This window comes from Rhinichthys klamathensis, unplaced genomic scaffold (assembly GCF_029890125.1).
Source record: "Rhinichthys klamathensis goyatoka isolate OS25496 unplaced genomic scaffold, OSU_Roscu_1.1 h1tg000105l_1, whole genome shotgun sequence".
Lineage (NCBI taxonomy): Eukaryota > Metazoa > Chordata > Actinopteri > Cypriniformes > Leuciscidae > Rhinichthys > Rhinichthys klamathensis.
Window position 1 is genome coordinate 685242 of NW_026606644.1, and position 14031 is coordinate 699272.

At 38.3% G+C, this 14031-nt stretch overlaps 1 protein-coding gene across 2 annotated transcripts in view; it reads right to left on the reverse strand.

The window, feature by feature from the left end:
- Positions 1 to 12125, reverse strand: part of sh3gl1a (SH3-domain GRB2-like 1a) — a 28040-nt gene extending 15915 nt beyond the window's left edge. The window contains exon 1 of one of the 2 annotated variants that reach the window (XM_056253449.1): positions 11922 to 12125. In XM_056253449.1, coding sequence (XP_056109424.1) covers positions 11922 to 11966 — 45 coding nt within the window. In that variant the 5' untranslated portion in view covers positions 11967 to 12125. The remainder of the gene's footprint in view (positions 1 to 11921) is intronic. The other variant, XM_056253448.1, reaches the window with a different exon arrangement.
- Positions 12126 to 14031: the final 1906 nt, after the last annotated feature.

Consider the following 14031-nt stretch of genomic DNA (forward strand, 5'->3'; position numbering starts at 1 on the left):
TTTCTTTGAGTTGGCACTGTCCAGTTGCCCTTTTCCTTTCCCAGAATTAATATATATTTTGCTGGTATGTTTATGTTACTTTATTGATTGACAATTATTTGTTTGAAGTGTTTCTTTATAAATATATGTACTTGTGAAATACATATATTTTGTGGAGAACTCTTTTTGACCGGTTGTGGCCAGCAATAAAAACCCTTAAGTATTCTACTGCCTTTGCTTCACTCACTTCCCAGTGTTCTTTTGGTAATTATTGTCGAGGGATGATTGATGTTCCCCTTCTAACGCCCTAGACGGCTAAAATCTAAGAAGGGTCGTAACATTAATGGGGGCTCATCCGGGATCTTAACTCTTCCTGGAAATTAATTAATATTGGATTGATTAATTAATTGTCCCGAGACACCCTTGCTATTTTTACACTGGGAATGTGGTGAGTGAATAAATAATTTTAGTAGGCTAGTAGATTTGATCAGCAGGAATAATGGCAACGTTTGATTTGGAAAGTTTTATTGAAAATCCTACTGTAGAATTGTTAGATTGCTGCAGAAAGGATGACTTGTTAGCAATCGCGAAACATTTTCAGATCATTGTGGTTCGACAGTCTCTTAAGAGGGAAATAAAATCCATTATACGTGAGCAGTTAGTAGAGAGGAATGTGCTTGTGGTACCAGACAAAGGGGATATAGTAGAGTGTGATGTGGATATTGAAACGTCGAGGGGCGATGAGTTTACGCCTGTAACAGGGGAAGGAATTAGAACGGGGTTACCTCAATTTGAACCGTTCTCTCCTACTTCTATAAATTCAAAGGGAGACGCGAGACTGAAAGTTCGTCTGGCTCGATTGCAGCTGGAAGCACAAGAGAAAGTGCAGAATCGTCAGGGTGAGTTGGATTTGCGATTACAGATTCGCAAGTTTGAAATTGAGGCAGAGAAACAGATAAAAATGCGAGAGTTGGAGCTCGAGGCAATGAAAATTGTGGGGAGCTCTGCTGCGCAACTGCATCCACCTCGAGATATCAACGTTCCTCCTGTTCATACTCCACCGTTGGCAACCGTGTCCTCTGTTCATACTCAACCACTAGTGTCATCAGCTTCTCCATCGTTAGCAGCTGGGTCATTCGATGTCAGTAAGCATATTACGCTAGTTCCACATTTTAGAGAGACCGAGGTGGACTCATATTTCAATGCTTTTGAGCGTATTGCTCTATCACTCGGTTGGCCGAGAGAGGTTTGGGCTATTCTTTTGCAGTGCAGGTTGATAGGAAAGGCGCAAGAAGTCTTTTCTACTCTTTCTTTGGAGGATGGTTTAAAGTATGAGACTGTGAAATCGGCAATATTACGTGCGTATGAGCTAGTCCCAGAGGCATACAGACAAAAGTTTCGAAGCCATAAAAAGAATTCTAACCAGACTTTTGTAGAATTCGCAAGGGATAAAAGTATTCTGTTTGACAGATGGAGTAATGTAAGCCAAGCTGATAACTTCGTTTCGTTGAGAGAATTAATTCTGTTGGAGGAATTTAAATCATGTCTTTCTGAACGTGTGGTGGTGTACTTAAATGAACAAAAAGTTGATTCACTGTCTCGTGCTGCGGTCTTGGCAGATGAATTTGTACTCACGCATAAGACAGCTTTTTCAGTGACACGCGCTGAAAAGAGCGTGACCGACACCCCTCCACTTAATCAGAATGTCCGAGTAAAGACGGGAACTTCACAATCAAAGGAGATGAGAGAATGTTTTTACTGCCATAAGCAGGGACATTTGATTGCGGACTGTGTTGTGTTGAAACGAAAGCAGCAGGTGCAGCCTCTTAAAAGTGTCGCGTTACTCAAGACAGTGCAATCATCTGAATTGTCAAATGGTACTGAGATTCCTGATGTGAATTATAAACCGTTTGTGATGACAGGTTTTGTTTCATTGTCTGGAAGAGTGGAAGATCAGAAAGAAGTTCATATTCTTCGAGATACAGGGGCTATGCAGTCACTTATGGTATGTAAGGTGTTACCTTTTTCTGAGGAATCATACTGCGGCTCGAATATTCTAGTTCGTGGTATTGAAATGCAAATTGTACCAGTTCCTTTGCATCGTGTGTACTTAAATAGTTCACTAGTTTCAGGATTTGTAAAGGTTGGTATTCGTGATTCACTGCCCGTGAAAGGAATAACCTTTATTTTAGGAAATGATTTGGCCGGAGGCCAAGTCATGCCCGTGCCAGAGGTGACTGATGTTCCATATGTGTGTGCGATTTCTGACGATGTGGCTAATCTGTATCCTGACGTATTTTCTGCTTGTGCTGTTACACGCGCTCAGTTAGCGAAAGCAGATCAAGTTGCTTTAGCTGACTCGTTGACGGGTCAGATGTTAACTGATGACATGTTAGATTTTGAGTCTGAAACGAAAGTAAAAGGGAAATGCTTACAAAACGCTAATATGAAAAAGGAAAGTGAAAGTGTTTCAGAAGGTGTTCTGGGGAACGCAAATTCGTTGGATTTGCCTATCACTCGTTCTCAGATTATTGCAGCACAAAAAGAAGATCCATCGTTGCGTAAATGTTTTTCGACTGTTCTAAGTTTCGAAGCTACTAAGAAAAGACATACTGCATATTTTGTGGATGATGGATTATTGATGCGAAAGTGGTGTTCTAGAATCAATGACGTTTTGGACTGGAATGTTGTATATCAGGTGGTGGTTCCAGTTACATTTCGTACTCAGGTATTATGTTTGGCTCATGAACATGTGTTATCTGGACACTTAGGGATTACTAAGACTTACGATCGTGTTCTGCACCATTTCTTTTGGCCGGGTTTGAAGCGTGATGTTTCTAAGTTCTGTCGTACTTGTCACACCTGCCAAATAATGGGAAAACCGAACCAGATAATTTTTCCCGCTCCACTATCTCCTATCCCAGTTGTGGGTGAAGCATTTGAGGAAGTGCTGCTAGATTGTGTTGGTCCTTTGCCGAAGACAAAATCAGGTAACCAATACTTGTGCACTATTATGTGTAGAGCGACACGTTTTCCAGAAGCGATACCGCTACGAAAAATAACCGCTCCTGTTATTCTGAAAACGCTGATAAAATTCTTTTCTACATTTGGTCTTCCTAAGGTGATTCAGACAGACCAAGGAACGAATTTTTTGTCACGCATTTTTGCTCAGACTCTTAAATCTTTATCTATAGAACATAGAGTCTCAAGTGCATACCATCCTGAGAGTCAAGGTGTAATTGAGAGATTTCACCAGACCTTAAAAGCGATGCTTCGAAAATACTGTATGGAAACAGAGAAGGAATGGGACGAGGGAATTCCCTTGGTGTTGTTTGCCATACGTGAAACAGTGCAAGAGTCACTCGGTTTTAGCTCAGCCGAGTTGGTTTTTGGGCATACTGTTCGTGGTCCATTAAAGGTTCTGAAAGATAAGATGTTGGAGACTAATTCAGAGTCTAAAGTAAATATTTTGGACTATGTCAGTCGATTCAGAAAAAGACTTCATGACGCTTGCGATCTTGCTCAGAAAGCTTTGAAAAGTACTCAGAGTGAGATGAAAAGTCGTTACGACAGTAAGGCAGTTGTACGTTCTTTCAAGACTGGTGACCGTGTATTGGTGCTCTTACCTATTCAAGGGTCTGCCTTGTCGGCTCGATTTACTGGTCCCTATGAAGTGGTCAGAAAACTTAGTGAGACAAACTATGTTATACGAACCCCAGAGAGAAGACGTAAAACGCGTGTTTGTCATATTAATATGCTCAAAGAGTATTTTGATCGAGAGCAAGTGCGATGTGATCCTGAAAAAAAAGTTGTAGAAACTGCACCTGTTATGATAATGACGGAATTTATGTCTGTTGGAGAGAGTGAAGCTGACTCCGATGAAGATGGATTAGTGCTGAGAAATACTCCTCAACAGTGCAATAAGTTGGAAAATTCCGCTATTCTAACTAACTTGTCTTCTCGTTTTTCTCATCTACCTGATGAACAGCGACAAGATGTGGTGGATTTGATCACTGTTTTTCCAACTTTATTTTCGGATGTTCCGACTCAGACCAATGTGTTGCGACATGATATTGAGGTTAGTGGTGCAAGACCGATAAAACAACATGCTTATCGACTTAATACAATTAAGAGATCTGTTATGAAGGAGGAGACTGAGTATCTGTTGGAAAACGGATTGGCTCGACATAGCTGCAGTCCATGGAGTTCTCCATGCATTTTGGTAAACAAACCTGACGGTTCGTTTCGCTTTTGTACGGACTACCGCAAAGTGAATGCCGTGACAGTACCTGATTCTTATCCTCTTCCCAGGATGGAAGATTGTGTGGATAATATAGGTTCTGCCAATTTTGTTAGTAAACTGGATTTACTTAAGGGATACTGGCAAGTACCATTAACATCGCGTGCATCTGACATCTCTGCGTTCGTAACCCCTGACTGTTTTCTACAGTATAATGTTATGGCTTTCGGGTTGCGAAACGCACCTGCTACGTTTCAAAGGTTGATCCAGATTGTTCTAGCTGGTGTCCCCAACTGTAACGCATATCTGGATGATTTGGTAATTTTCTCTAAGAACTGGACAGAACACATGTCCTTACTTCACACAGTGTTTGAGAGGTTGGAGAACGCTTCATTGACTCTTAACTTGGCGAAGTGTGTGTTTGGTCAAGCCAGTGTTACATATCTGGGTAAACAGGTGGGACAGGGACAAGTGAAACCTATTGAAACGAAAGTTGTAGCCATTACGGAATTTCCAGTACCTAAGACACGTCGAGAGTTAAGACGATTTTTGGGTATGGCCGGGTACTATCGCAACTTTTGTAAGAATTTCTCTACGGTAGTGACCCCTCTTACTAATCTTCTTAGTCCAAAACGAGATTTTGTGTGGACTAATGAATGCCAGATTGCATTCGAGAGTGCTAAGGCTTTATTGTTTAGCACTCCAGTTTTGGCAGCTCCGAACTTTGATCGTCCTTTTAAATTGGAAGTTGATGCGAGCGCGGTTGGTGCGGGAGCAGTGTTACTTCAAGAGGGCGGGGATGGCGTGGATCATCCCGTGTGTTTTTTCTCTCGTAAGTTTAATCGACATCAAGGAAATTATTCTACGGTGGAGAAGGAAACTTTGGCGTTGTTGTTTGCCCTGCAATTTTTTGAGGTTTATCTAGGCTCTTCCAATCTGCCTACGGTTGTGTATACGGATCATAACCCCCTTGTTTTTCTTTCTCGGATGTACAATGCGAATCAACGTTTGATGCGTTGGGCTCTGTTTGTACAGAGTTATCATCTTGAAATGCATCACAAGAAAGGATCTGAGAATGTCCTGGCGGATGCTCTTTCCAGAGTTTGAGAAAACTTATGACGGGTGAGTTATGATCTTATTTTGTGAAAGATATTAATTTTAACAAACGGTAGACGTTTGTTTTTGATTGTGGGGGTGTTACGAATAAAGGTGATTACAGGAGACTGCGACTTTGGGTGTCTCTGTATTTCTTTGTGTTTCTGCCGTGGTCTACTTTCTCTTTCGCAGATGAAGCGCTGATTGGTTGTCCTGGTCACACTCATTGGCTCATCTCTGCGGCTTGTCATCAGAGAGGAGGGAAAGAGCGATCCAATCACGGGGATCATCAGGAAATGCGGGAACTATAAAGGAGCACCTGAACGCGATTGATGTGGCCAGCCTTTTGTTTTGTGAACTGCAACCGTTCGCTTAGTTCTTTGTTATGTTTGTGTTGACATTCGTTTGATTATTGAATCAGTTCGTTTATGTTAAGTTTGTCATGTGAATCAGTGTTAGTTCTGTAACCTGAACTCCTTTACTCGTTATCTGGAATTGAGTATTGATGCTTTGTTAAAACGGGATAAAGAAAAGGGTCAGGTAAGATGTCACGTGACATACATTGTGCACATGTAGCATTTTTCTTTGTTTAAACACACTAGATTTAGGGACAAGTGCCACCGTTGTATTTTTGTTTTGGTTAGTTAGAGTAGGGAAGCATACGACGTCGCGGACGTCGAAGACTTTTCTTTTCTACATTTTATTTTGGTTAGTTAGGTTAGACTAAAAACGGGTAAGAAAGATTGTTTTCTTTTTATTCATTTCTTTGAGTTGGCACTGTCCAGTTGCCCTTTTCCTTTCCCAGAATTAATATATATTTTGCTGGTATGTTTATGTTACTTTATTGATTGACAATTATTTGTTTGAAGTGTTTCTTTATAAATATATGTACTTGTGAAATACATATATTTTGTGGAGAACTCTTTTTGACCGGTTGTGGCCAGCAATAAAAACCCTTAAGTATTCTACTGCCTTTGCTTCACTCACTTCCCAGTGTTCTTTTGGTAATTATTGTCGAGGGATGATTGATGTTCCCCTTCTAACGCCCTAGACGGCTAAAATCTAAGAAGGGTCGTAACAACCTGTCTCAGAAGGATTCTCCACATCCGTTGGCCCGACACTATCAGTAACACCAATCTATGGGAAAGGACATGCCAACTTCCAATAGAGGTAGAAATCAGGAAGAGAAGATGGGGTTGGATAGGGCACACCCTTCGCAAACCGCCAACAAACATCACCAGGCAGGCTCTCAGGTGGAACCCTCAAGGCAAGCGGAAGCGAGGCCGCCCAAAAAGCACATGGCGACGTGAACTTGACGCAGACGTCACAAGGATGGGCTACAACTGGAGTCAACTAGAAAGAATGGCCCAGGACAGAAATCTCTGGAAGTAAATTTTTGGCGGCCCATACCCCGGGAGGGGTGGAGGGCATAACTAACTGCACTACACTGTCTATCCATCTAATTATTATAATCATCTAATGTATAGTATATCCATCTAATAATATCCATCTAAGTAAAAGCTCAAATAAAGTGTCTCAGTTTTAGTGACCACCAGGTGAAAGTCAAATCATTTAGAGACATAGTAATAGCACACTCTCCTCAGCCTTAGCAAACACTACACTACTAATAACACTTGTGTGTGGAAGAGAGAAAAGAAATAAGAAAAGGGAAGGAAAGTACTTGGACCAGGAATGGACTCTAAGGGCCCCTGTGGAGTTCCCCATCTGAGCCATTCCTGTTGTTCCTCAATGATACTTCCTGTATGGGCGGCACAAACGCTTCTTTCACACACAAGCACTCCTCCTCTATGAGCTGAACTCTCCAAACACAAACACAGAAAGTATGTGTGGTGTATTGTATTCCAGTAAACAGGAAGCGTTTTGTGTACTGACATCATCCCAAAGGGAAAATATTCGAACAAAAACAAACAGCACAGCCTGGGTGGTATAATCCAAGCTAAGAATTAGGCCTACTCTAAAAACAAAAATGTCTTAAGGCTGGAATACATTAAATTACTTCTGTGCATATTTTTTGCCCGATTGTAAGTGTAGATACTGTATGTCTAGGGGTTTCCAAAGTGTGTGGCACGCGCATGTCAGGGGAGGCGCGGAGTAGGGCTGGGCGATAATAAAAGCCAGGAATCTAAACAAGTTTGGGTTTTTTTTGAGGTTGATAACTCAAAAAATGATCTTTCAGTAAGATTGTGTTTGGGCGCAGTACCAAACCATTAATTTCCAATTATTTTTTCAATATGCCAAAACCTTTACCAAGTTTCCTACCATTCCGATGATGTAAACACTCTAAAAACAAAACGTAAAATTCTTCTGTTAAAAATGGCCGAACAGCACCAGCTGTTATGTAGTGCATTCAAGCTTTTAGTCATCATCATTATTGTGAATTATTGTTACTGTCTAGTGCTTGATTATTGCTACTGTTGATTATCCATTCATTTCCATTTAAACATTTATCAAATTAAATGTTGCGCACATCCCTAGGAGTTGATTAGTGTAGAAATATCACAGTAAAGCATTCAAAACTTCTCTCCCTACTGCCTTTATAACTCATACCAAATATTGAGCATAGTCAGTTTGTAAAACACACACCCAGTCTTCAGAGAAGAGGAACACGTGTGCATGCGTGTATTATTGACAGCCCTTCACACAATGGCTCTATTGTTTGGCTCCGAGCCGCTAGTGGCCTAATATGATTTAGATGTAGGTGTGGACACAGACACTGTCATATTCTATGAAAATGATCTGTGTGATCAAATGAAATACAGTTGCACAAAGCTATCCATTTCATATCAATCACATCTTAAAGACGTGCTTGTATTCATGTCAAGAAATCAAATATGAGGTGATCTTGTGATACACATTATCAATATGGTTTCATAATTATGCACAAATACTGACATTTTTGACAAATCCTGATGAACTGATATGATAAATCACTGTTATCAACATACTGTTATAAAGATATGACTGCTGATAAAATTGCTGCTGACTGAGTATCCTTCACTTTATCTGGTGCAGCTAATCCATTAAAAAAAATTCTTCTGTAAAGAAAAACATACAGGCACAATTTATATTTGTCAGTAAAACTAACTTCAAGCATTGAAGCAGAGAGGTTTCGATCAAAATCTCAACAGGAAAAAATTCTCAGAAAAATGTACTTCTCCTAACATCATCTTTATCAGATTGATACTGATCATTTAAAATAAACACCCTAAATTTACACGCCAATATTCAATCCACTGTAAGGTTTAGGTTTAAAAACATTTTCATAATGCTGATACATTTCATAAAGAAAATCTGACAGCTTGGTTTCTAGCGTGCAGGAACATCAGGCATCAGCTTTAAACAATAGACAATACAATAGGAAAAACACAATTTAGCCCACATGGAAACACAATTTAGTTAAAAACTCTCTAACAATACAAGAGATGATGCAATCTCTTGGTGCAATAAACACTTCTCTTGTCAACCTGTACATGTAAGTGCCACCTAGAACAAAAAAAGAGCAGGTGATAAAGAAAGTAAAGAGAGAGGGAGGGAAAAGTCTGAAAGAAAACACCTGGTCTTGGTGGGCAGGTTCTGTACTTGCTGTGAACAAGAATCCAGTCTGACGACTAAACTAAACACTGAATTCTTCAGTTCACACACCTCTTATAAATCTTTCACACAAATATAGTTTGATCTCTATTGCACAACCCCAAAATGCTAAATTCTTACATCTGAGATTGATTATTTAATCCACAAGTTTAAAATTGCTGTCTGTGGAGGATGTGATAACGTCTTTGCCGCTAGAAACAGTTATAAATCGTTAACAGTGCACAACTGGTAATATTGGTATCTGCAAACAAAGGACAGCATACTAGCATTCCGTCTGCAATATTTTTAATTGTCTACTGTACTGATGGACGTCTAGCTGTAAACCCTAATGCTTAAATTAATTGGTTTGAGTAAGGTCAACTTAAATAAAAAAATTAGTTCAATCAAATACAATTTTATGAGTATTTAGAACTTTCTTTTTCATTTGAGTTCACAAAACTGACACATTTTAAGTAATCTGAATTGTTTCATCGTTATGAATTTCATGAACTTGTTTCATTTAATTTAGGCAAACTTAAATTTATCTGAAACTGGGATTTCTATACGCAGCATGCTTTGCCATGACACTTGAAAGGGAGAGTTAATGTTTTATTGTGTTAAGTGGGAGATTTAGTAGTGTTTAGTTTTTAGCTATGCTAAATTAGAAGAGTTTCTGGTAAAGAGGGGGGGGGGGGGGGGGGGGGGGGTGCTACCATCATGGTAACGAGTAAAGCATGAGCTTAGTTTGAGAACAGATAAATATTAAATGTTCTATATTGCCAGTCTCATTCAGATATTGCCATGTTAACGCTATCAAAGCACTGTGTTCACCAATTAGTAAGATTATGGTAGCTAGTTATGAGTAGATATGTTTCCACTACTAAAAATATTTAAATTGAGATTAGGTCTACATGATAATTTTAAGTTAAATGTATGAATTAGCTTATAGTTTAAGCTAATTATTTATATTATTTTTTTATATTAAAATATTTCAATTTAAGAGCAATTCAAATGTTTTAGTACAAAATAAAAAGCTGCCAGTTCTGCTAACTTAAACCTTGAATTTCTTAACTTAAAGGTTTTTATGTATCTGATTACCTAAATTTTTTTTTAACAAACTCAAAGTTTTGCCAACTTATTCGGGTTTACAGTGCATCATCTCTTGCAATTTTACTTTTAAGACCAAATGTCAAGTTAAATCTTATCAATTTCAAACGGTGACATAAGATCAAGATGGAACATGCTTTCTGTAAAGACAGACACAAGCCAGTAAGGAAAAAGTTAACTCATGACTTAGTCTTTAGTAAGTATGAACATCAAGAAGTTATGCATTTTTAACCCTGCATGCTTTAGGTTTTATTGTAATAATGAGGCTCAGTGACTGTAAGACATCCCGTCTGACATTAAGATGCCTTCACCTGATTAATCTGCGACATGTAGGTGCACGTTAGACTTGTTTTGCTTGAACAAAAAGGGTAAAGGAATGTTAGACTGGCTGAGGCCAACAACTTCAAGCGAATGTCTGAAATTACATGTGCAAAAGTGTGCACTGTGTTTTATAAACAGGCTTCATGCTGATTAAATGCATGACTCTTTTGAAGTAGACGACATGGATTAAAAGCTAATCCAGCCAAAAAAATAAGATATCATCTGAGAATCTGATTCAAAATCACTTTCTTTATCTGCCTGGCCTGTGTGGACTTAAACCAATAGATTCACAACAAGTATCTGAAAAAGGTTGCTTATCAATCACACAATGAAATAAATCATTATTCACACTGAAGAGAAAATAACGGAGGTAATTTGATTCAACTGCATCTACGAGGTACTTACATTGCAAATGTTTGGGAAAATGGTGGGCAAAGAAATATGGAATGAAACAGGAATGAAAAGAAACAATGATCTGAAATTATATAATGATATATTGAAAATCATTTAAACATTATAGCAGTATTTCTTACTGCCCATTATTTAATCTAGTATACCATATAAATCATCATATTGCAGTATTTGTTTAGTGTAATACAGTAAAACAAAAACAAAACGGGTGCATCATGGTAATGATGATTAGTTTTTTTTTTTTGCATTACAGTAAAGAGAATTGGAGGGTAAAATACCCATAATCATCATGCGAATCACATTGAAAACATTGCAAAAGTCCTAAAAACCCTTAATTTTGTTTATCCAAAATAGAAATTCTTATACTTTTCCTCTTGACTGTGACCTGGACATTTTTTCATATATAAAGGATATGTTGTATAAAGGATAAATATGCTTTCTCCACACATTACTGCTAAACATTGTATGCATCACCTGCAGACAGCTCCTTAGTGCACATCAGCTAAATAAACTGCCAGTAAAGTAAACGTGCTTCCTGCCCAAAAATACACAGCATATTCATTTCATCTGAACTGTTAACCACATGTTGATCAAGGCGATGCAAAAAACGTCATGTGCTGGAATGTTTAAAGATCCTTGCAGTGCATTCAGTCAGCAACCTGTTAACTCTTTGATTGTGTCATATGTAGCCTATACTTCACTATAAAAATCTAGATATAGTAAAATATTTAAAGGTCTAACTTTATAGACTTGATTTGGAGTTATATGAGCTTGGTTTATTCATAAAGTGCTTCTATGGCTATAACATTTCTACAGGGTGACAAATCTGTTTACTTCAAAACAAAACAAAAATCGAATTAAAAACTCAATAAAAAGTGTGTGTGAGTGTGTATATTCAACTAAATTCCCACGAAGCGTCTCAAAATGTACTGAGCTGCCTGCGTTCAAAACACACTTGTGATCGCCAAATATGCTGTCTATGTAGGGGGCTCACTACATTTTGAAACATAGCAGGCTTTAACTTTTACTTCACCACAGTGGAGATAGAAGACCCCGGATGAATTCAAACAAGTTGAACAGACACCGCAAATGTTTCTTTATAACTTACGGTATATTGTTTGTAATTGTTGTGTCTGTAAGTGTATGCTCGTGCACCAGTTGACGTGGAAACACTCACCTGACTCGCTTTATAAAACTGTTTCTTCAGTCCGGCAACAGACATCTTTGCGTCGGATCCTTGCGCTTTGACAAATGTAGATATTATTTAATTCACCCAATATTTAAAAATTAATCTGTAGGCGTATAGAGCTGTTAAAAAAACTTTCACGGAATCACAACTTCTTCTTCCTGCTCGGCCAGAGTTTGAACCTACAGTGAGTGCACGTCACAGTCAGGTCACACTGCGACGCGACGCAAATAGAACGCTCCCATACACGCGTCGCGTTACTCGCGTATAATAAGAGAGTTCTGATTTGTCAACTGATTGCCGACGTCAGGATTCCCATCGCTGGCATTGCACCGTTTCTAAAACATGTGACTTTCTTCTAAGTAAATTTTGTGATGTATTAATATTACGCGTTTACTGCACTGTCTGCACTTATGTATCTCTGGCAATAGAAAAAAAATATAAGCATACCTATCTCAGAGCCAGAAATAGAAACTCTCCAGTCCAGCTTCCGGGTTAAACTTTCGTCTGTGAAAAGTTTATCTTTGTTTACCACACTTAAAACATTATGGACCGGTGTTGTGGCACCGGTTTCACAGACCTTAATTCAAGTGGGACATTTAAGTAGCTTTTATGAACGTTCCTTAGAAGAAGAAAAAAACATTAGTGGTGTACATCTTTTGAGACAAAACAATGACAAGTTGCTTTCAGTTAAAACAGCTCAAACATCCATTATGGTCTGTGAAACTGCCCATAAGTGTGTAGGCCTACATGTCCTTACTAAAAACAGCAGTCAGCATGAATTCACAAAAATCCATAAATACATTTACACATATTAAAAAGAAACCTGAAACAAAATGTTTATATATAGGCCTACACTTTTTGCCATTGAGATGTCTTGGGAAAAGTGTCCCAATCAACCTGAATTCACCCTAAATATATCACTCTATATTTAATATCTCAACTATTTCATACATTATATATGTGTGTGTGTGTGTGTGTACAGTATATATATGCAATAGTTGAGATATTTATATATGTGTGTACTGTGTATATATATATGCACATACTGTATATATTTATATATATGTGCAATATGTGTGTGTATATATATATATATGAATGGATAATTCAGTGAAGTAGACAAATTACAAGGGACAACAATTATTTTTAAAGAATAAGATCCATCTTTAGTTTGTATTTGTTTTTTTCATTTAGTCATTTTCTGTGTCTTATAATTCAGACTGAAAGAACCTGTAATAGTACATCAGCAGAAAGAGGAAAGGTTTTTGACACTTTGTGATTGACATTCACAAAAAAAAAAATATATATATTTAAATATAGCTACAGGACACAGTGATCAAGAATACGGGTCTCCTATTCGGTGCAAAGTGTGTGTGTGTAGTCGGCAGAGGATACTGGTGAGACAGAGACCAGCTATCTCCCTGAGAATAAATCTTTTTTTGTGTGTGAAACACACAGAGCAGAAACATTTCTTCTACAAAAACAAAATAAACATTGAATTTGCTTTACAGGGTGACTGAATGAGACAAACACAATCTTGTCTTAGCAGGAAGGCATGCATCAAAGGCCTAGAGGTGGGGATTGTCAAAACAACACATTTAAAAATACATTACACAGAATTCCCATACTTCTCATTCTTAATCAAAGGGCAGGCTACAGTCCTTGACGTGAGAGGTTTGTAATGTTGGACGCACAAAAAGAAGACAGATTTCCTTCTGTTCATTAAAAACTGAGATACAAAACCATATCATTTCTCTTTAATGTACAGAATATCATTCATTCATCTGATTTAATGAAAACCAGTTGTGTAGTTTAGGCTATATAGCAGTACTTTAAACAACACCGTGAACCTTGAATCAAAGGAGTAGCTGAGAACTCTGTTGAAACTGTTTTTGTCGTACTGTGGTGCAGGAGTAGTAATAATAGGATGGAAGGACGCGATCCGGGCCACAGAAATGGACAAAAGGAGAGGTGATCAACAATTTACAAAATAATACAACAGAAACCACAGCCATGCTCACTGGCCACGAGCAAATGCGATGCATGTGGTGAATCTGTGCCCGAAACCTACAGGTATGAGTATTGATGGAATCTCCTT